Consider the following 22,533-nt stretch of genomic DNA (forward strand, 5'->3'; position numbering starts at 1 on the left):
CCCGAGGCTAACACGTCCCCTAAGGGGCTGGGCTTATCCCTACATCTCCCCCTTTTGTCTAAATAAGACAGAACTAAACCAAATACAACTATATACTATAATAACAAATAATAAATATAACAAACAATATTGAGAACAAAAGTTTTGCTAAACATTCTATCTCAAGGAGTCTAAATAATGTAGAGAGTAACTACAATTATATAATCTTTAACTCCGTCAAAGATCTGAGAAGGGAATAAATATTACTTAACAAATGAGAGATATCCAAAATGTGCAGCAAATGACAGAGACAACTGACTACCTGGGCAATCACCCAAAGTCTCGTTTGCAATGTTGAGTCAACCAACTTTGGCTAAGGCCTAACATAACTGAAGGCAAGGAACTTTCTTAGAATTATCCTACCCTGTCTTGGCAAGATAAGACAATCCTGTTTCATATCTTTGTTAGTAGTTGAGGTATGGGCTTTTCTTAACACAAAGGCCAGTTTTGCCAAGAAGACAAGCTCCCAGTGGAGTGTCTTTGGTGCTCAACGTTCTCTCTGGAGTAGAGTGGCGTTGCCAGGAGTGATTGTGTCTCGTTGGCACAGAATTTTAGGTTAGATTAAAGGCCATTTTCTACAGCTCTTCGAAGAGGCTGAAGATTATACTATCTATACTAAATATAATCTCTATGTATCTAAAAGACCTGATTAACCTAAAAATAAATATGACAAACATATAATTCTCAATACCTATCTAACTTGAAGACTAAGAGAATAAACAACTGTGCAATATATGAAGACAATGATCTTCAACTGTAAACAATGTCATTACATATCAAATGTAAACAATGTTATTACATAAATAGTATCAGAGGTAGAAATGTACATTGTGATATGGTAGATGTATCAATACAATATAAGCATACTCTTATACAAAAATAGAGGTAGGAACACTCACATTTAATATTCAATATATCAATATACAAGAAACAGTACCAATACAATTTTCTAAAACCAGTAAATCACAAATACCAATCATCCCATCAAACCAGTTAATCCCCCCCTCCTTTTTTTTTTTGAAAATACCCCTAATTTTATAAAATATCTCCCCATCCCCTCAACCCTAAACCAACCACTAAAAGATGTCCCTAACCCTGCGGGCAAACTGTTGGGAGAGGGGACGTCATCCTCTAAGATTGCTTCTAGCTGACATAGGGGTGACGTTCTCCTTAGGGGTTCCTGTGAAAGCAAATGATGGTAAAATTTTTAAATTAACCTTTGACCTAAGAAAATTGTAACTAGTCTCTGAGCGTTTTGAGGTTTGGCCAGAGTGTTGTCAAAAATGTGCACCATTCAAAATTGTCTTGTGCAGTTGGTACCAAAAAACAGGTCTAATATTAGCGTTTAAAAAATATTTATGACGTCATAAAAACCAGATTGAGTTGATGTTGTGGGGCCCCATCTTCATCCTGGAAACTTCAAAGATTACTGTAGGAAAATTGTTTGTTATGGGAAGTTTAAACATTAACAACAAAGACATATACTGACATATAAAGAAACACAGATATGAGGAAAGGCAAAGAAAGTTTATCAAGTATATAATTATTCTTATTCTGTCTCATTTTATGGCTCCTTACCTGAGACAGAAACTCTAAGATATCTCTTATCAACAGGCTTGGAATTGAAGAGGGACTGAGCCATAGTCCAACTTCAAAACCAGCTCTACATATTTATAAAGAAGTGTTTAATAAGACATATAAAACAATCAATACTTACAGAATGTATAGAATTTTATTGTTGATCCTTAGTGGGTCGTAACTAGTTTCCATCCATCAGTAATTAAATATTTAGGGTCCCTTAAATTCTTTGAAGATGAGTATTTTTCTGTGGAGATAATAAAAAAGAACCCTGCCCCCAACCTATCTGTATTTTTTACCATCAGTTTGCTCGCCATCCATGTGAATGAATTGTTATTTATCTTTTCCAAGTGCTTCTCTTCTTTAAACCGAACCTTTAGTAATTTTGACGGTATCCACAATTTTTCCTCACCTGTGGAGACAAGAGCAAAACCCCTTCCCCAACGCAGCACATCTCCTAGCTTCCATTGTGAGGTTAGCACATCCTTGAAATAAATTGGTTGATTTAGTAGACTTTTCCATTATCCAGTTTCTTTTTGCAGCCATTGTTCCCTTCTCATTAGCGTTGAGAAAATTCAAGGTTAACAAAGCATTATGTAACCTATTTCTGGGGGTGTTCTCCACCCATTTCTGTTTGTTCAACATATCCTTTATAGTTTGATTTCATCTTTCTATGACTGCTTGACCTGTAGGATTGTATGGTATACCTGTAACATGTTTGATATTGTAATAATCAAAAAACCGTTTCATTTTCCTAGAGACATAAACAGGACCATTATCTGTCTTTATTTGTGTTGGTATACCCATGATAGCCATGACTTCTAATAAATGAGTGATTACTGAATCAGCTTTTTCTGAACTTAAAGCAGTTGCCCACTGTAAGCCTGAATAAGTGTTAATGGTGTGATGAACATATTTTAATTTGCCAAATTCTGTAAAGTGGAACACATCCATCTGCCAGATTTCATTTCTTTGGGTGCCCTTTGTATTAGCCCCTGTAGGCAGTGGCGTTTGGTTATAGAAAGAGCAAGTAGGGCATTTCTTTATAATCTCCTTAGCTTGTTGCCATGTAATAGAAAACTCTTCAAACCTTTGTTATTAACATGATGCTTTTTATGAAATTCAGAGGCTTGTAGCACACTACCAATCAATAATTGATTAATTTCTGCATTACCTTGTGCTAGAGGACCTGGCAGACCCGTATGGGATCGGATGTGTGTTATGTACATAGGGCAAAGCCTGTTCCTGATCAAATCTTGAACCTGGATAAACAATGAGGTTAGTTCTGTATCATCAGGTATAAATTCAGCAGTTTCAATATGTAAAATAACTCTTTCTGCGTATTGTGAATCAGTAACTATATTAATAGGTTCTTTAAAATCCCTTAGCACCATAAGAATGGCATATAATTCTGCCTTCTGGACAGAATCATAAGGACTTTGTTCCACCTTACCCAAGTCTTTTGATTTGTAACCTGCCTTCCCTGATTTATTAGCATCAGTATAGAATGTACGGGCTCCAGTTATTGGAGCATCACGGACGATTTGAGGAAGGATCCAAGAAGTTCTCTTTATGAAGTTAAGCCTCTTGCTTTTTGGATAGTTGTTATTAATGTCTCCCAAAAAATTAGCACAAGCTCTTTGCCATGGTTCATTATCTTCCCATAATTTTTTTAGTTCATCAGCAGTGAAAGGCACTATAATTTTTGTTGGGTCTATGCCTGCTAGTTGATGAAGTCTCAACTTGCCTTTTATAATTAACTCAGAGACTTTTTCCACATAAGTTTTTAGTTTTTTACTTGGTTTATGTGGTAAAAAGATCCATTCCAAGATAATATCATCTCTCTGTATTAAAATTCCTGTAGGAGAAATTTTTGATGGTAGTATGACGAGAATACACTTGAGCTCTGGATTTACCCTGTCCACATGTGTCTGTTGTAATTTTTCCTCAGTCATTGTCAGTTCCTTTTCTGCTTCAGCTGTTAATTCTCTGGGACTGTTTAAATCTTTATCATCATTTAAGGTTTTGTTCAAATGAATTATTAGATCAGGTGTTATCCCAATAGCTGGTCGTAGACTGGAAATGTCTCCTAACAATCTTTGAAAGTAGGTGATCTCTCCTAATTTGTGCCTTTTGTGTCTTAATTTTTTGCAAACCTATTTTATAACCTAAATAACTAACAGAATCTCCCCTTTGAATCTTTTTAGGAGCAATTTGCAATCCCCATTTAGGTAAAAAGTATCTTTATTTCTTTAAACAGTCTGTTCAAGGTATCCATGTTTGAATCGGATAACAAAATGTCGTTTATGTAATGATATATTATCGATTTGGGAAATTTTTTGTGGATCATTTGTAATGGTTGATTCACAAAATATTGGCACAGGGAGGGGCTATTTAACATACCCTGGGGGAGGATGGCCCAGTGGTACCTCCTCGAAGGTTGAGAATTGTTATAAGTAGGCACTGTGAAGGCAAATTTTTCTCTATCTTCTTTTTGTAAAGGTATAGTGAAAAAACAATCCTTTAATTCAATAACTATGAGAGGCCATCCTTTTGGTAATAAAGAGGGCAAAGGAATTCCAGATTGCAGAGGGCCCATAGGTTGAATAACCTTGTTGATAGCCCTGAGATCTGTCACCATTCTCCATTTACCTGATTTTTTCTTAACCACAAATATAGGAGAATTTCAAGGGCTGGTAGATTCTTCTATATGTCCAGCATCTAATTGCTCTTGTACCAGCTGTTCTAAAGCCTGTAACTTTTCCTCGGCTAAAGGCTATTGCTTTGTCCATATTGGTTTCTCAGTCAACCATTTTAGGGGCAAGGCTGTTGGTATCTCTGAAGGGACATCAATTGCTTGTTCTTGTACAGCCCGAATGGCCGGTTTTCTCCTTTTTTAATATCTTTTAGTATTATTCTCAGAAATATATGCTCTAGAATTAGCAGGAATGTTAATTTGAGTATTCCATTGTTGTAATAGGTCATGACCCCATAAATTCTTTGCAATATTGGCTACATATGGCCTTAATTTTCCTATTTGTCCCTCTGGCCCTATACATTCAACCCATCTTGTGCTCTGCCTTACTCGAGATAGGGTTCCAATTTCCAGGAGCTGAACATTTACATTCTGAAGAGGTCAATATGGATGCCAAGATTCTGGGGTAATGATACTTACATCAGCACCTGTGTCCAGCAGGCCAGTAATAAAAATGCCATTTACATGCACTCTCAGCTTAGGTCTTTGATCATTTATAGAAGTTTGCCAAAACACACATAACTCATCTTTCTGATCATTATTGCTTGTAACAGTAGGCATGTGGCTTCCTAATTGTCCTGATGAGGCACGTTCTCTGCAGAACTGGAAATGACTGAAAAATATTTGCCATGGGGGCCTGGGAGGGCAGAGCCAAGGCCGGATTGAATTAGATGTGGATTGTTCTGCCTGAGGAGTTAAGAGTGGTTGGGGAAACGGTCCCTCTGTATCAGACCAAATCTGCTGCTGCGGTGGCTGTGGCTGACAGGGAGGGGTTAACGTGCTCTGGCCCAAGTAAGTCTGGAGGCCGCGGGCTAGGCATAAGGGCCCCGAGGCTCTGTGCCTGGAGTGGGGGAAGGGAAAGCGAGCAGGGAGCCCGCTGTGAAAGCTAAGCCCAATCAGGCTTGCTTGCAAAGGCTGGGAAAGATTGAGCTTGCCCCCCCCCCCCCCACCCCGTGCTGGGGCGGGGCGAAAATAGCCTGACGCTGAGTGCCAAAATGTAAATGAATTCAGACAGATTGTAATAATATATACAACTTTAATGGGGAAATAGACTTACAGGACCACAGGTTCCCATGAACGACCAGGGAAGCAGAGAGAGCGCATGGGCTCCCGCTGGCTGGGCCCGATTTAGAAGTAAACATTTGCCCGAGGCGAACACGCCCCCTAAGGGGCTGGGCTTATCCCTACATCTACTTTTGTGTGTTGATCTTACATCCTGAAGTAGCCCCCCCCCCTTATTGTTCAGACAGACTGTAGGATTATTTTCTATTTGATGTAATTGTGGAAATAACCGTGTCTGGAGACTTTTAAGTTTTCAAATGTTTGACTTAGTTTTCTGAAACTACAGGGCAGGTGAAGGACTACTCAGGTGACCATTTCCATACTGTGTTGTCTGTGTTCTCACAGAATCACAGTGTCTGTATGATTGTTCCTGGTGTTCATTTAGCAGTTCACGTTTGTGTAATTGTTCCTGGTGTTCTTTTATTAGCTGTTTCATGTCTGTTGGCAAATCTAGCCCATTTCTTTACTAATAATTGAAATTTGTCTCTTTTCTTCTTGAGGTTCTCAGTTTTATTGTTTCAAAGGATGGCCCTGTTTTGTTGAGTTTCCTGTTTTCTGTTATTTTTATTTAAGGCCTACTTAATTTTTCTCTATTAGTAGAATGAGTTAGGGAAGTGAGTTTCTACTGAAGTCTCTTATCCATGTAGTGAAATCATGCTGCTTTTAGTGTAGACCTTTGTTCATTTAGCTAATGATTACAGAAACTTGACTTGGGTTCTGTTTTGTTTTTGAGGTAGCCCTTGCAGGTTCATAGACATACCACTAGATCCTATGGCATGCTAAAAATTTAGTTAGAGGCTTAACATTAGCAGTATATCCAGGGAACATGTTATTTACTGTGATGAGCCTTTGGCATTGCAGTTTTTTTGTATAGTTTATTATTTTGCAAGGCAGACCGTTCTTTAAGTGTAAATATTTGTATAATTAAGTACTAACAAGAATATGTTAGTGGTTAATTATTTCCAATATCACAATTTAAAATTAAACCTTTTTTTCTCTTAGAATGACAAGAATAGTCCCCCAAAAGAGGTTAAGTATGAACCCTTTTCATTTGCTGATGGTAAGTGGATGTTCGTTTTTCATTTTGGTTTTTCAAGACAGGGCTTCTCTGTGTAGCCCTAGCCCTAGTTGTCCTGAAACTAGCTCTTTAGACCAGGCTAGCCTCGAACTCAGAGATCCACTGTAGACCAGGCTAGCCTTGAACTCAGAGATCCACCTAACTCTGCCTCTTGAGTGCTAGGATTAAAGGTGTGCACTACCACCACCACCCAGCCTTTGGATGTCTTTTTTTTATTTACACATTGAAGTCAGATGGCATGTTCTACCATATATCTATTTATTCAGATACTATGCTTTTTCTTTTAAAAGTTTGTTTTTGTTTTGGAGAAAGGCCCTCACTCTATAGTCCAGGATGGCCTTGAATTCACCGTGTAGCTAAGGGTAATTCTCAAAGTTATTTCTCTTCACCTATCTTAGCTTCCCAAGTATTGGTGGGATAGATATGAGCCTGGCTTAAATTCAGGCTTCTTAAAAAAATAATTTTCCTTAATGTAACTTAAAGTGGTATAGTTATGGGAAATAAATTTAATTGTAGCTCTCTGCACAGTGGCATTTAGTGGGGTCCAGTAGAGCACTCTTTCTCCAGTCCTAACTTGATGATTGTTATTACTTTGAGAGAACATTGTTTGTTGTCTATTTTAATTGATTCCCTTTCCTTTAAGATATTGGCTCCAATAATTGTGGCTACTATGACTTACAAGCAGTGCTAACTCACCAAGGAAGATCTAGTTCTTCAGGTCATTACGTATCATGGGTGAAAAGGAAGCAAGGTAAAAAGTATTGGTTTAGTTAATTAACTACTACTTTATCACTGAAAACCATAGCATTGTTTGTGAATTTTTTCATGCCTTTTAAAAATGAAAATGAAAAATAATTTCCTGTAGTTTTTATTCAGGTGTGTGGGTATTTGTGTATAGGCCAGAGGCCCATGTTGGGTGTTGTCTTGACAGTGTCTTACTGAGCCTAGAGTTAGATAGAGCTAGTCAGGGAGCCCCTCAGCAGTAGTGTTATAGACAGGAGCCAGCATGCATAGCTGCTGCCTGGGGAACAGAGCTCAGGGTCTCATGTCCATCAGGTCTTACTGAGTGAATCCCCAGTTCTAGTCGTGGTCTCAAGGCCTCCAAGGTTTGCTTCTCTTTTACTTTCAAATTTGTAACATCAGTAGCTGAGAAATCCTATAAACTGTTGCCCAAGCAAAAACATCATGAAGTGGTACGCATTTACATTTTGTTTTCCTATTGTCCAGATTAATATGGCTAGATTCTAATGTTTAAGGGTTTTTGGTTGTTTTGATACTAGGATCAAATCACATTTGCAAGATACCTTGCATACGCTGAGCAAGTGCTCTGAAACAAGCTACATCCCTAGTCCCTTTCATATCTGTCTATGCTTAGACTTGGATTGGTATACATTATGAAGCTTCTGGAAAACTGCATGCTAGGTGACAATGAGGGTAGAAAGGCAGATCATGCGTTAAAAGTAGTGCTGAAATATCTGGGATGTCATGGAAGTCTTTGACATCTTGAACCTACATGGTCCCTAGGGGCAGTCAGGTGTAGTGCTGCGCATCACATTTGTTTCTTCTGCACTAGATCTCAACATAACTGTGTGCTATCTTCTAATTTAGATGAATGGATCAAGTTTGACGATGATAAGGTCAGCATTGTAACACCAGAAGATATCCTGCGGCTGTCTGGTGGTGGAGACTGGCACATTGCTTATGTTCTACTTTATGGGCCTCGAAGAGTTGAAATAATGGAAGAAGAAAATGAACAGTAATCTTCAATTTAGCTATTTATGCCTAGGTGTGATATAAAATTTTTTTGTTATCATTTCTATAATCTTGAGCTCCAAAGGGAACAAAGAACAGAACCAGGCCTGTTTCTTAAAGAGACTACAAAAAAATTACATTTGGGTGCTACCCTGTATAAAGGTAGCTGGATGACAGTCTTTAAAAGCTTATATCGTACAAATTCCCCTTTGCCCTTCCAGCTCAAGATTTAGCAGTGATGTTTATTGCACACCTATTTGTTCTTGCATGGTTAATATTCAGTAGCTGCCCGTCCTTTGCCTTATCTAACCAATATTTTTCTAGGAAGGTGGAAAAGGAAGTGTTGCTCTCATCGTGTAACTCAGTGCTGCTGTCCACATCCCATCAGCTGGGTGCAATCAAGTATTTGTCCAGACTGACTGTTGCTGGTTTCATGACTTTACAATAAATTGTGATCAATAAGAATACATTTGATTATACACTTATTATTGTGTCTGTAATGTACTGTGATTTATATATTTAATTTTGCATTGGTTTTGTAGTAATCATATGTCAACAAGCTCTCGTTGCTTATTTTTAGAAAATGAGGATATTTGATAATAATAAAGAGGGATTAATGACTTTTGACCCGTCTTTTTAGTGTTAGAGCTTGACTGAAGAGTCAGATGAATTCAACACTATATAATTTCTGCAGATTGCTAATAATCTTAAGCATCCATTTAAAATACAAGGTTTCTTAGGTTGTTATCTCAAAAGAAATACGAAGTTGGACACTGAATCCTGTAATCAGTTTCAGTCCCTTGCTCATTTGTTGTTTGTTTTCTTTCCCTAAGTCTGTATGTCCATCTCTAAATTTAGTATTAGTGATTTTTAAAATTAAGGTATACCTTACCATACATTACCAAGAGTATCTGAATAAGATCAGTCTATTAACCTATTCTGATTAGTCAGTTACTTGTAATCTTTAGATACGTCAGAAACCTTGACTGGTAGTTAAGGAAAGAAGGATTGGATATTACCTAATTGGAGAATATCATGACATCCTAGACCATGTTTTACTGCTCTGTAAAGTATGTTGCTGCCTAAGGTTTCTACAGAATAATGTGTTAGTACTGTGTGATAGGTCAGCATTTCAGGGATTCCACACAGTGGGGGAGTAAACATGGAGTGAGGTGTAGCGACACTCTGTGACCGTAGTGTTTATATTATAACCTCTGGGATGCTAAAATAGTTGTAGAAAGAATTAATTTAGACTTGAGTTTTCAAGGTGGAATAGGCTTAGAAATATGTAAAAAGCCATGTTTTTAGACTGTATTAAAAAATTTAAAAACTATATCATTACCAAAAGTTTGGTTATAGTTTATTTGCTCTAAAAAGACATTCCAAAGACATTCTTTAATAAAGTAGAAATTGGATTTCTACCAGTGTTGTTTTAAATAAGGACGATTTAAGTATTTTAGAATGCAGCCTTGAATGTAAAGGGAGATGAGGCAAAAAAAAAAAAAAACAAAAACAAAAAACAATCCTCACTTCTAATCCCTCCATGTGCCTTTACTTGCCTAATGCACTCAGAGGACCTGTGGAGGCTAGAGCCGTGCTTGGTCCCTGCTTCACTAGGTAGTGGAGTGAGGTTCAAGCAAGAGCACTTACCTAGTAAGTTTGTGCCCAGTAGCCCTTCATCAGGGATGAAATCTTAGCACCCCACAGATGCTGTATGGGAACAACTAGATGACAGTCTCCCCTTTAGCCAGGACTGCACATGCTCTGCCGTCTGGGCGCTTTCACAGACATTTCACTTAAACTGACAGGAATCCCTGGGTGTTTAAGGACTTGAGGGGCCAAGTGATTTTTGTAAAGCTAATGGGTCTTAGACTCTACTTCATTTAAAGTTAGAGGCTGGTAAATATTTTCTGTATTGGCCAAACAGTAAATAGGCTCTCAAGCTGCTGGTTCTCAGTTTGAACTCTTGCTGCTGGAGTAAGCATGGCAGAGCGCGCAGAACGCTTAAACAGGTTGTTTGCTGACTCTCTGCTTTCTAGCTCGAGAGTGAGAACAGTCCTAAGGTTTCAGAAGTGTCATTCTGGGATCTCAGGATAAATCTGATTAAGGAACAACACACAGGAAACTAATTTGGGATAGGACTGTGCTTAACTTCATTAAAAAAAAAAAAACTTACAAAAAGTAGTCTGTGATACTGAGGTCATTTTTCATTGGCCCCACCCCACCCTCCTATACTCCAAACTAAGGTTTGAACCAATGTCTGTTCTGTGGTTCTTGAGCCAACTGTACAACAGCTGTTATAAAAGTGTTTATTGTTTACCAAAACCAGTGGACCTCTTATCAAATGTTGCTTGGTAACAAAATCTCATCACAGTTTAATAAAAAACAAAGGAAAGAAAGAAAGCTAACTATTTGTCTCAGTGTCATTAGTTAGACTTTCTGCAAGGTCACTTAATCCAGACTTGTTTAGTGCGCTAATCAGATTATCCGTTGTTGCATGAGCTCCTTCTTGATCTTGCCATGCAACAAGGAGCTGCTTGGCCCTCATCTTCATGTCTTCACTGTCACTCTCAATCTGCCTCATTTCAGAGTCTTTAATTTCCAAGTAAGGAGCCAAAATCTTCCATTGCTCACCAAGTTTGTTAGCAAATAACTCTATCTGTTCCCCTGTTATAGGTTTATCTTGCCGAACATCGGGACCTAGAGGAGAAGAGGATATAAATATGTGCAGTTCTAAGTATCTGGAAGAGTAAAGCTAAAAACCACTGGGTACTTTACAGCCTAATTCTCCATAGGTTACATAACTTCCCCCCCCCACACACACACTTCATTCAATGCTCAAAGCTATTTTAATTAGAAAGATTTTTCCGTAGATGCTCCCTCTAGCCCTAACTAGTTAGCAGAGTTTAAAACACCTATCTTTATTACCTTTTAAATTGGCCACTTCCAAATTTCATTATACAAAAATATATTTTAAGTGACAATGGTTTTAATTTCTCATGTAAGTGAAAATAGACCAGAGATAAAATGGTAGAAGTTGAGAAACAGATCAACTTACTTAACATACCCCTTAACAAAGATCCCTTATCTTTTCCAATTTTGTAAACTAAACAAAAATTTCAATTCTTACTTTCATTTTCCTTCAGTAAAGCATCATTATCTTCCTCATCTTCATCTTCACCTGTTTTTATTTCTTCAGAAGGAGGCTATAGTAAATGAGAAACAATGTTTAAAAGAACACTAGTTTCTAAAGATAAGTAGTTCTGTTTAGATATGTAATGATACAGTTATAGATTTCAGTAATGGACATCAGACCCCGTGACTCATTTTGGGCAGAAGGAAAACTGAGAAGCATGAACAAGCCAGTTTGCAAATACCTAGGCCTTAGTATTATCTAAGGGGCAATAGAGATTTGAGCATGTCTATAATTACCACACTGTAAGAAAACACTGGAAAGTTCTGCCAGAAACCCTACAACCATTCCTAGACCCTGCCCTTTGAGAAAAGACAGTAACCGGTAAAGAAGAAAACGGATTTAGTTTATTGCAGATATTTTCTGAACACATTTTTAAACTGCATGCTGTTAAGTGAACACTGAGCAACAATCCTCCCCATTCTAAAACATGGTGCTCCAAAGATCACTATTTTTGTGATAAACTAAACTGGTAGCAGTTTTAAAGCAGATAATGTTCACTAAAGGAAATGGGAAAAGATGAAGTATGTTACTTACTGGTAGTTCTTTGGCTAGCTTTATTACCATGTTCTCAAGGTACTCTGGGAGACTCTTAAACTGCTGGTTGGTTGGCTGGAAGAAGTGAGGGCTTCTCCGTGCTAAGAGTCTGAGTGCTCTCCACCCGTAATTTGAATTGTTCACAGCTCTGTAAGAAGAGTTGTCAACCTTGTGACTTACAGTTATCCACTTCCAAAGTTCTTTCCACATGACATGACATTCTGTACATTATTACAAATAAGAGCCCATAGTACCATCTTTATTTCATTTTGCTTATTTTAGCAAGTTAATCTGGCTATATAGAAGAAATGGGAAAAAAGATATTTGGTGAGCTGGTATCCATATCTGTAATACACCTAACATCTGAGTTCAGAGTATTCAAGTTTATGATGTTAATGTAACTAATACAAGTTGAAGGCTTCTAATGTAAAACCTGCACTGTTTAACTTGTCTTAAAATGCTTGGCTGCTGCTAAGGTCTAAAATGTTCCAAATATGGGAAAAAAATCTGAAAAAAGCTTCAGGTATTTTGAATAAGGGTTTTATCTGTGTAACATCTAATCTTTAATTCACTTAATATCAACCTCAATGAATAAGAATGGCTCAAAATGCCAAAAGAGCAAATATCCAGTAGCCAGAGTAGTGATACACTGATGTCAAGAAAATAAGAAGAAAGCAAGGACCAAGGACCTGTGAGAAATCTTAAAGACAGACACATCCAAAAGAATAAAACAGATTCTGTGTAGGGTTTGTTAGGATTTTTGTCTACCCTGCAATCCCCAAATGCACAACTCTGCAATCTGGTTCATTTAGTGCTCTCTTATTAACTGTGGGATATACACACTCAATTCAAGCATAAGAAAGATTTTAGCACAAGATCAGACTGGTGCATATTTTACTTTATTTTACTGATAGGATCTTACTGTTTAAAACAGACTAAGCTCAAACTCAATCCTCCTGCTTCAGCTTCCTGGGTACTGGGATTATTAGGTATGTGCTACCATTCCTACTGTGCATGTGTGTGTGTGTTTAGTTTTTAGACAGGGTCTTTGTAGACCAGGCTGGCCTCAATCTCACCTGCCTCTGCCTTGTGGGTGCTGGGTACTACGTGTATGGGTGTTTTGCCAGCATGACTGTGTATCGTATGCATGCAGTGCCAAAGACAGCCAGAAGATATCGTGTCAAATCCTCTGGAACTGGAGTTAAAGATGGCTGTTAGCCACCATGTGGGTACTGGGACTCAAACCCGGGGCCTCTGGAAGAGCAGCAGTCAGCGCTCTGAGTCATTTTTCCAGCCTATATATGTGTATTTTAAAGATCACTCTCTGGTGCATGGAGAATAGAACACACATTAGTTAGGAGATTGGAACACGGGGCCAAAACTAACCATTTATATCATGTGCTAACGACATGGCTCAAAATGAACCATTAATCTTTAGAATCAGCCTGTGAGATGAGTGGTTACTACTTAGCAAATGAGAAAAGGGACACAGGGAGTATTTTGTTAGAACTAGACACCTGGCCACTAAAGTGGCACAGGGGATGGGAACCTACACATTCTGACAAGAGGGGCTTTGCCTTTTAAATCACAACTCCAAAACACCTACTTAAAAACTAACTGTTGCCGGGCGATGGTGGCGCACGCCTTTAATCCCAGCACTCGGGAGGCAGAGGCAGGCGGATCTCTGTGAGTTCGAGACCAGCCTGGTCTACAAGAGCTAGTCCAGGACAGGCTCGAAAGCCACAGAGAAACTCTGTCTCGAAAAACCAAAAAAAAAAAAACCAAAAACCAAAAACTAACTGTTGTCCCATGGGACACTTTAGATAAAAGATGGTGAGTCTTAAAAGTTACCCCAAAAGTTTAAGCTAAGGCAGCAGATGTGGAGGCAGGTGGATGGAACAGCAAGTTAAAAGGCCCGCGAGTGGTTCTACGGATGCCACAACAGGTCTACTGGCAGAGAAGAGTCCTGTGGAGCTACTTCAGTGGAATGACGGGGAACATAGCCTCGAGTGGTTGGGCTGAATGGGTGAGAAAGCGAGGACAGGAACTAAACTGGCAGGAGGTGACAGGGAGGTGTGGGGTGAGAGTCTTCAACTTGAAACAGGTTATTGCAAGTCATGTTACAGTGATGTGCTGTGTACATAAACTCTCCTAACAGCACTACTCTGCTGACTTCATACACTTAATAGCATACAAAGGATTCCCAAGAAACACGCTGAAAACCATGTTTTAACAATGTTCATCAGAACATTACTTACTTATATTCACTTTCAACCATATTTTCAGGATCTGCTTGTTCAATGGCTTCTTCAAAGAACTCCTCCAAAGTTGGCATGTATTCTCTGGTCATTAAAGAAAACAGTGAGCTTCATCTGTAATACTCTAAAATGGCGGTAATATAAATTTTAACAGTATCCATAAGTGCTAATTACAGCTAGGACCTAAATGCAGGAATTCTTTAAGGGAAAAGACTGAAAACTTATTCTAAAATGGAACCATAAAGAAGGTATAGGCTGCAAAACTATTCGGCTCATAGTTCGGCCACTGTTATTGTTACTCTTTCGATGTTGAGTTTCCATTTTTTTTTCTTGTTGAAACTTCTTTTCTTCTCACTTGCTAAAATTTTATCAGCATTTCTAGGTGTTTTAAGCCAAACCATATTTTGCTAGGCCCAATGTCAACCAACCACAATAACCTTTTAGCTTTGATCTCAGCTAAGAAACAGTTCTATTTTACTTTACTGAACATTGAGAAGACTAACAAAAGTTTTACACTTGCCTTGTCTCTGATTTACAGGCTTCCATATTATCAGGACAGAGGTTCCAAAGCCTTGTTAGCTCTTCACTACAAGATAAGGCAGACATAGTTTCATATGGATGGCATCCTTAGTATGTTATAAAACTGCGTATTATAACATAAGTAGTAAGTTTGGGGTGATGACAGTAATTTTCAATGTAAGTATATATTTAGTGAAAATCTCAAATCATTTTTCAGAATCTATTTAGTCGTAGTAAAAAAATGGGGAATTTACTGGAAAGGTTTAGTAACTAGAAGTTGAGCCGCAGTGGCCTAAGCAGTTGTGCTATCCATGACATGGAAAAGATGGCAGAGCCTATAGACAAGCACTTTGGAAGCGGGAGAAAAAAGGATGGCTTCAGTGGTTGCATGAATTTGGTCACTGGAGAGTTTATGTCTCTTTGGTTGTGAGTCTATCCTTTAATGGCTGAGCCATCTCTTCAGCCCACCTGGAGAGTTCTTAGAGTAATTTCAAAATATAAACATACCTAGAACTTAGGAAGATGAATGGACATACTTGCCAATCAGGATTTTCTTGTTGGGCCCTTTGCCTAAGAAGTCTTCTGGGGCTGCTCTCTTCCGCACCACTCTTGTGGGCTTGGTGTCTGATGCTCTGTGAACAAATGAACAAACACATTCTGTGGACAGTAAGTGGACATCAGAAACGGGGGAGTGTATCTGTGGTAAGCACTTGCCTAATGTGCACAAGCCCAGCAAAACAAATACAATTATTGGTTTTGCACTGAATATGAAAGCTTCATAGTATGACAAAACACTCATCAGACAGAAGACAAAAATACCACATTATAGGGCAAAAGACAACATTTTCAACAACACCAACTTACTCTGAGAACTTAACTATATCAAGCTGTACTTTGAAATGTCTTTTTCATATTTCTTGTATCTATTTACCTTTCTTTCACAAAACTTGGGCAGCCTTCATTTTTCCATGAGTTCCAATTTTCTTCAGTATTTAATATATGCTAGGATAAACAAAAGACATTACATCTGCATAAAAGAATATTTTAGAATTATGTTTGGTACTAAGAAAACCAGTGATCAAATACATACCTCTACCATCTTTGAAAATCTTTCTCCATCGGGGGGGTTTTCAGATAGCAGCTGTGATTAGAAAGAATATACTAAGCTTTCAACAACTTTCTGCATCATAGGATGGTTTGTAGGCAGAGAACCAAGAAGTGTTTGTGATCTTGTACCTGAGCTTAACTTTATCCTTATTTTCCTATTTGGGGCTGAAACAAAGAAAATTCTAAATTTCCATTTTTCAATCATGGGTTTGTTGCATGTTGGACTTACTTGGTAGACTGATTTTGTAGTATCTTCAATCCAGAGTGATTGCTCATCAGTTAAAACATAGTTTGAACTAGGGAAAGAGAACATGTGCATGCATGAGTTACAGCATATATATTCATGCTGAGGTTTATTTATGGCACTAAAAATTAACCATATATCAAAAAATTACCAAGAACCATCACAAATGTAAAGAATATGAGAAAATTCTTCCACTTAATCTTGTCAAGGGTTAGACTTCAAGTTGTGGAAGTATAAAGGCAAATAAAACATTCGACTAACTGATCTGACGACAGTAATAAATATTTCATAAATTTAATGAGATAAAAATCTGAGAAAACATTAACACATAATACTCTACATGATGCATATTCAAATAGGCATACTTTTTGTTTGTTTGTTTTTTTCAAGACAGGGTTTCTCTGTGTAAAGGTTCTGACTGTCTTGGAACTCACTCCATAGACCAGGCTGGCCTTGAACTCACAGACCCACCTGTCTTTGCTTCCCGGAGTGCTGGGATTAAAGGCCTGCGCCACCACCGCCCAGTGCATATTTTCCTTAAAACATATTTTAAATACAAACCCTAGAAAAGGTTACTGCTCCAAAGCTATCAACAAATATAGCTAGATTGTCATCTGCCGGGATTTTACCACTGGCTCAGAATCTGCAGTATATATTAAAGAGAGTACAGTAACTGCTGAGCGGTGGCAGTAGTGGCGCACGCCTTTAATCCCAGCACTTGGGAGGCAGAGGCAGGCGGATCTCTGGGAGTTTGAGGCCAGCCTGGTCTACAGTGCTAGTTCCAGGACAGGCTCGAAAGCTACAAAGAAACCCTGTCTTGAAAAACAAAAACAAAAAAACAAAACAAAACAGAGTACAGTAACTTAGTGACTTTCCCGAAAGCTCAAAGCTTGAATTTAAATGTAGGTCTAATTTCAAGCCCTTGATCTTTCTACATCACAGGACACTAAACTTTTAACACAGAGTAAGAAATTATATTTTGGGTGGGTATTGTGCAATTCTGAAGGAGCTGCAGTAGGTGCTGGCACTGGAATATGGATCCAGCAGACAAGAAGACAATGTCCTGTACACACTCAGACTGCAGGTTTGTATGAAAGCAACAGAGTCCTAGCTTTAGTTACGCACAGTACAGGAGGAAATGGTATGCTTTTGGTGGAGGGGTTTAGACACAACACACATCCGGATGAGGCATGAAAACCTAAAAGAAGACAACTGTGTGGGTGAAGGGGGTCAGGGCAGAGGTCTTCTCTGGGGCTTATTCCTCAGGAGCCTTCACTTTGGTCTTGGAGAAAGGGTATTTTACTGAGACCTGGTACTTTGTCCTGTCCACGTCTGTACTGCTGGGATTACATGGTGTGTCCCACAGCTGGTTATTTCTGTAGGCGCTGGAGAATGACCTTTTCTCATGCTTATGCCACAATCATTTCACCAACTAAGCTATGCTATCTCCCAGTGCCCAGAGCTCATCTTTGTTTCAAGATTTTCTTTGCTTCTTCCAGTTCTAATATCCCAGATGCCTTATACTTTGTGAGAGTATTATCTTTTTAGTTCACAATTTTAGCATGAGACAAATGCCTGGGTGAGGTGATGGAGACTGCCATGCCTGGTACTTGGTAGGAGACATACACTAGCAGATGCAGATTTTGACACTTTTCCTAAAACAAATATCCTACACCTCAAAGTTCCCAACTGGCTAGCTGCTTGCTGCAGTAGAAACTCTTGAGGCATGTAGCTCCGAGTCGCACAGTGGGTCTAAGTCAGTGAAGTGGCTGTGGGTGGAAGCTGATGCTATGTGACTTTGACAACCTGAATTCCATACCCAGATCCCAGGGTGGGAAGAGACATGACTTCTGAAAGCTGGCCTCTGACCTCCACCAGTGCACCATGGCATATGCAATAATAATTTTTAATAAAAACTGTATGTATTTTATGGGTCTAAAACATGAGGAGTTCTATGCAAGGTCTTTCCGTTGTCACTGTTTATAAGTCACTTAATTACACATTAACTTACCTTTTGAATTTGACCTGTCCCTTGAGATATTGAAATAAAATGAGGTACTGCAACAGGATGTGTCGCCGAAAGTTACTGTCACTCAGTTGTAAATCCATCAACTACTCAAAATATAAGCACATATACAAACAATACATTAAAATCGGTATGACTAAAAGTACAAATTATACAATTGTAAAAATGGAAGATTCTGTTTCAAATAAAAATATCTGATGTGAGCTCACTCCCTGCACAAGCCCAAGAACCGAACAGCAATGGTTGTATTTTGACACCTTGGCCATTTCATGCTATGTTGGTGAATAAAAAATAAGCTCTTTGGTCCTGACACCAGGACAACATGAGGCAGAAATGAAACGATGTGAAAGAGTGCCTAACACTTTCCTACCTGCCAAGAGCAATGGCCACAGGAAGGTCCCATTGCAAGGAACACCACTCGTTTTGGAGCCCTGCAAAGTGTCTGCATCAGAGGTGGGGCTGAATCATGGAGCAGAAATTAGAAGGGGAGGGAGTTATTTCTGTAAACTATTTCTGGGCCTTTCCTCTTTAGACCGTAGAGAACACTGCGCCGTGACTGCATTACAGAACAAAGATGGGCTGGAGAGCATTAACGAGGATGCTCTCTCTCCAGCACTCCTACCACCCAGCGGCTTCTACTGGGAGAGGGACTAGTGGCGTGAAGGAGACATTCTGATGATGCCCCCACAGAGTCAGATGAAGCATGATAAATAAAGTTGAAGGTCAGAAGAGCAAAACAGCCAGCCACAGTCCAAAATGGTGATCCTGCCTCCAGGAATCTCAGAATGAGACTGAGAGCTGTCTCCTCCCATCTTATATTCCTCTCTAGTTCTGGGATTAAGGGCATGCACCACTTCCTCCTGCTTTCTATGGCAAGCTAGTGTGGCTACCGGGATTAAAGGTGTGTGTTATTGCTGCCTGGTCTGTAAGGCTGTTTTAACTTTTCTGATCCTCAGGCAAGCTTTATTTATTAAAATACAAATGGAGTGCAATACAGCCAAGGATAGCTGAAGACTTTCCATACTTTTATCAGTTCTGTCTTTTTTCTGACCTAGAGAAACCACTGCCTTATTCTAAATGAATGTTCAGACAACCCTAGTGACTGGCTTCACATTCAGTGTTCGAACTTCTATTGGCTCAGCTTCACCAGGGATGTTTCTAAGATAGCCTGCCACAACTACACTGTTACACCTGCTATCTTCCTTCACACTGCTGGCGCACGTCTAAGCTGCACACACTATTGTTCTAATATAACTTCACACTGCTGGCGCACGTCTATGCTGCACACACTATTGTTCTAATATAACTGGCCTCATCTCTCCCACATGAGTGGCATACCAGTAGTCTTCCTCTCCTCTAAACCCCAACTGACTTGACTGGCATTGCAAAAGCTCTGGACTTCAACCCCACTGACAGACATGTCCCTCTACTTTGGGTTTGTTGCATGGCCACAAGTTAGGTTGGCAGTGACCACCCAGTCATTACAGCTCTGGAGTCTTCCTCTCCCAGTCCCCAGTCCCATCCAGGAAGAACAATGCTAACCTCCTATTCCTTCAGGGCTCACTCTGAGCTGCTACCAGTGTGGCTAATACTTCAGTCTTGTTGAGATAGTTCCTTGAACTCTCTGTTCTCTGCTCATCTGTAATCCCACCCTGTTTTTCTTTTGTTTGTTTGTTTTTCGAGACAGGATCTCTCCATCTCTTTTTGGCTGTCCTGGAACTAGCTCTGTAGACCAGTCTGGCCTCGAAGTCACAGAGATCTGCCTGCCTCTGCCTCCCGAGTGCTGGTATTAAAGGTGTGCTCCACCCCGCCTGGTCCCACCCTGTTTTTATTATAATAATTATGGTTTAGTTGTCAGGAAAATTTTTCCTTAAGGCTTTGTGGGCTAGGAAGTATGAGTATTATGTGGGTACTTACATAAGCATTCACAATGTAGTAACAAAACAAAAAAGCAACCAATGGCCAGATTTGGAAAAACTTCCTCTTTTCAACCGTTTTCTTGCCAATTTACTGAACACTCTTTTGTACCACAGTCTGCCACATCTAGCAAGCACACAACTTGAGTCCAACAACTGTAGTCACCCTCTCTATACTAACACTATAGTCCTACCCAGAATGAAAGGGAAAGTGTTTGAACAAATAGATAAATTACACTGCTCGGCAGTGTCTCTACTCAAATGTCCCAAGGGGAATATCTTTGTTTTACTCAGCAATCTTTCTTTATTCCTTAAGGTCATTTCTCCTGTTCCCCACAGCAACTATTTCAATAAACCTCTCTACTTTCCAAACACTACTTACTACTCCACCTCAATTTTTATTTGCCTTCAATGAGAAAAAAATTCAGCAAATTTGAAGTTATTTAATTTCTTGCTTCCTCCCCAAAGTAAAACTTAGCTGTATCTAGATATGTGTTCTCATCTGCATTTTCCTGCTTACCCCTGCTTCTTGACCTCTCTGCTCTCCCTTCCTTTTTCTCAATCTCTGCTTAAAATTAAATATTTCAAATGTTCATAAGGCATAAAGAGTTCAATATTCACATAACACCACCTAGTTACTTGTTCCACATTGCTTAAAAAAATACATTCTGAAACTGCTGAGTCCCTACGGACATCCATATTCCTATTCCCTTCTCCTGCCATGGTAACCATTCCATGTATTTGGTGATTAGGATTCTTATGCATATTTTGTAGTATTAATACATATACAGGCATCTATACACACTATACAGATGTATTTAAACTGTATCATTGTTCTGTAATTTGCTATTTTTACACAACACTGGGTTTGAAATCTACCCACATTAATACATGTAGTTTTAAGTTCAGGGACTAGCATTTTTTTTTCTGTGTTTAGGATACGTTGTAAGCACTTTAGTCTATGTGGACTGTACAATCTCTGTCACTCATGCAAAAGCAGACTACACTGGCATCGAACTCAGAGACTCACCTGCCTTTCCTTCTCACCATCACCCTCTAACTTGCTATTTCTGACCTATGAAGACATTTATTTCTGGGAACTCAGCTTTGCCTTTTGGTGTTCTCTTTTTATATTTCACTTATCTTGCTTTGTGCTTGCAGCAAAAAGAGTCAAAACATAACTCGTGTGCCACTTTGAATAAAACTCATTAAAATGCAAATTAAGATCAAAAGGGAACTTTAAAGCCCTTATTTTTAACTATATGAATAATAAACTGCAAAATCTTTTTATACAAAATAAATTCTAACTTAAAATTTAAAATATATATACTTGAAAGTAATCAGGAATATTATTCTAAGTGAGTCCACTAGGTGACTTAGTGGAGAACAGCTTTGTAATCAAATTCGTCCTATTTGTTCAGTAAGAAACCAATTTTAACTATAACCAAACTAAAAAGTGGTTCTACTGAGCACGAGTAGATTGTGCATGTTCAGAACATCCCCACACGTAGTAGAAGGAAGACGGTACCTTTTCACTTGTTAGAAACTTCGCAAAGTACACATGCTCTCCTCCTGTTTTCAATTCTTCCATTTTTTTCCTGGAGGCTTGAGTATCATCTAATTTATAACTCTTAAACACAGCTAAAACTTCTTCAGAATACTGCAAAGAAAAAAAATTAGTGTTCTTTGACATTGTTATAAAAAATTAAGAGTGATTTTCTGGATCAAATACTTAGAATTTACTCCCAGTTAACCTATGTATAATGTAAGACATATTTTTAAGAAGGCATAAAAAATTTTCAACAGGCCGGGCAATGGTGGCGCACACCTTTAATCCCAGCACTCGGGAGGCAGAGGCAGGCAGATCTCTGGGAGTTCGAGTCCAGCCTGGTCTACAGAGCTAGTTCCAGGACAGGCTCCAAAGCCACAGAGAAACCCTGTCTCGAAAAACCAAAAAAAAAGAAAAAAAAAATCAACAGCAATACAGGTGTAAAAAATGTTTCTGATGAGATTTCATAATACTGCAAAAGCAGGGAATAAACACTATTCCTCAAGAGAACTATAAGACTTTTCTAACATTCTGTAAAATGTCAAGAGGCAAATAAAAAAAGAAAGGTACATCTGTTCAAATCAGTCTCTGAGACAAAAATCTGAAGCTACTGAAGTGTCTCCTTTATGACTGCAGAGCTATCTAAACAATCTCATCCGAACAGCACCCAACAGTGTGAGTGTATTCACACCAACCTGTCATCTGCGGATGACTGGTGCCATAGTGCAGAACCTACTGATATCAAGAGCTGATTGTATATAAAAAATTACCACTGAATGCTTTTGCTGAGTGTTAAGATGTTATCGCATTCTAAAGACTCATGTTTATATGGACTAGTGCTGCACTTAGACTTCATCAGAGAAGCATCTTATCACAATGGGGGATGGGGTAGTTGACGTAGAATCTATGAAGTGGCTACA

At 38.8% G+C, this 22,533-nt stretch overlaps 2 protein-coding genes across 5 annotated transcripts in view; one reads left to right on the forward strand and one right to left on the reverse strand.

Moving 5' to 3' along the window:
- Positions 1-8,888, forward strand: part of LOC121453243 (ubiquitin carboxyl-terminal hydrolase 14) — a 42,311-nt gene extending 33,423 nt beyond the window's left edge. For 2 of the 4 annotated variants that reach the window (XM_041659779.1, XM_041659782.1), the window contains 3 exons: positions 6,437-6,494; positions 7,156-7,263; positions 8,121-8,888. In XM_041659779.1, the coding sequence (XP_041515713.1) occupies positions 6,437-6,494; positions 7,156-7,263; positions 8,121-8,272 (318 nt within the window). In that variant the 3' untranslated portion in view covers positions 8,273-8,888. The remainder of the gene's footprint in view (positions 1-6,436; positions 6,495-7,155; positions 7,264-8,120) is intronic. The other 2 variants (XM_041659780.1, XM_041659781.1) reach the window with 2 other exon arrangements.
- A 1,671-nt stretch (positions 8,889-10,559) lies between these two features.
- The window catches only part of LOC121453242 (THO complex subunit 1), a 42,325-nt gene continuing 30,351 nt past the window's right edge, over positions 10,560-22,533 (reverse strand). The window contains exons 11-21 of the mRNA XM_041659778.1: positions 21,593-21,724; positions 18,134-18,234; positions 16,108-16,174; positions 15,862-15,912; positions 15,703-15,773; positions 15,308-15,403; positions 14,773-14,838; positions 14,253-14,336; positions 11,995-12,142; positions 11,395-11,470; positions 10,560-10,964 (exon numbers count right to left, since the gene is read on the reverse strand). Coding sequence (XP_041515712.1) covers positions 10,669-10,964; positions 11,395-11,470; positions 11,995-12,142; positions 14,253-14,336; positions 14,773-14,838; positions 15,308-15,403; positions 15,703-15,773; positions 15,862-15,912; positions 16,108-16,174; positions 18,134-18,234; positions 21,593-21,724 — 1,188 coding nt within the window. The 3' untranslated portion in view covers positions 10,560-10,668. The remainder of the gene's footprint in view (positions 10,965-11,394; positions 11,471-11,994; positions 12,143-14,252; positions 14,337-14,772; positions 14,839-15,307; positions 15,404-15,702; positions 15,774-15,861; positions 15,913-16,107; positions 16,175-18,133; positions 18,235-21,592; positions 21,725-22,533) is intronic.

This window comes from Microtus oregoni, unplaced genomic scaffold (assembly GCF_018167655.1).
Source record: "Microtus oregoni isolate MIOR12 unplaced genomic scaffold, Mior012 000011F_ref0000422, whole genome shotgun sequence".
In the NCBI taxonomy this organism is placed as follows: Eukaryota; Metazoa; Chordata; class Mammalia; order Rodentia; family Cricetidae; genus Microtus; species Microtus oregoni.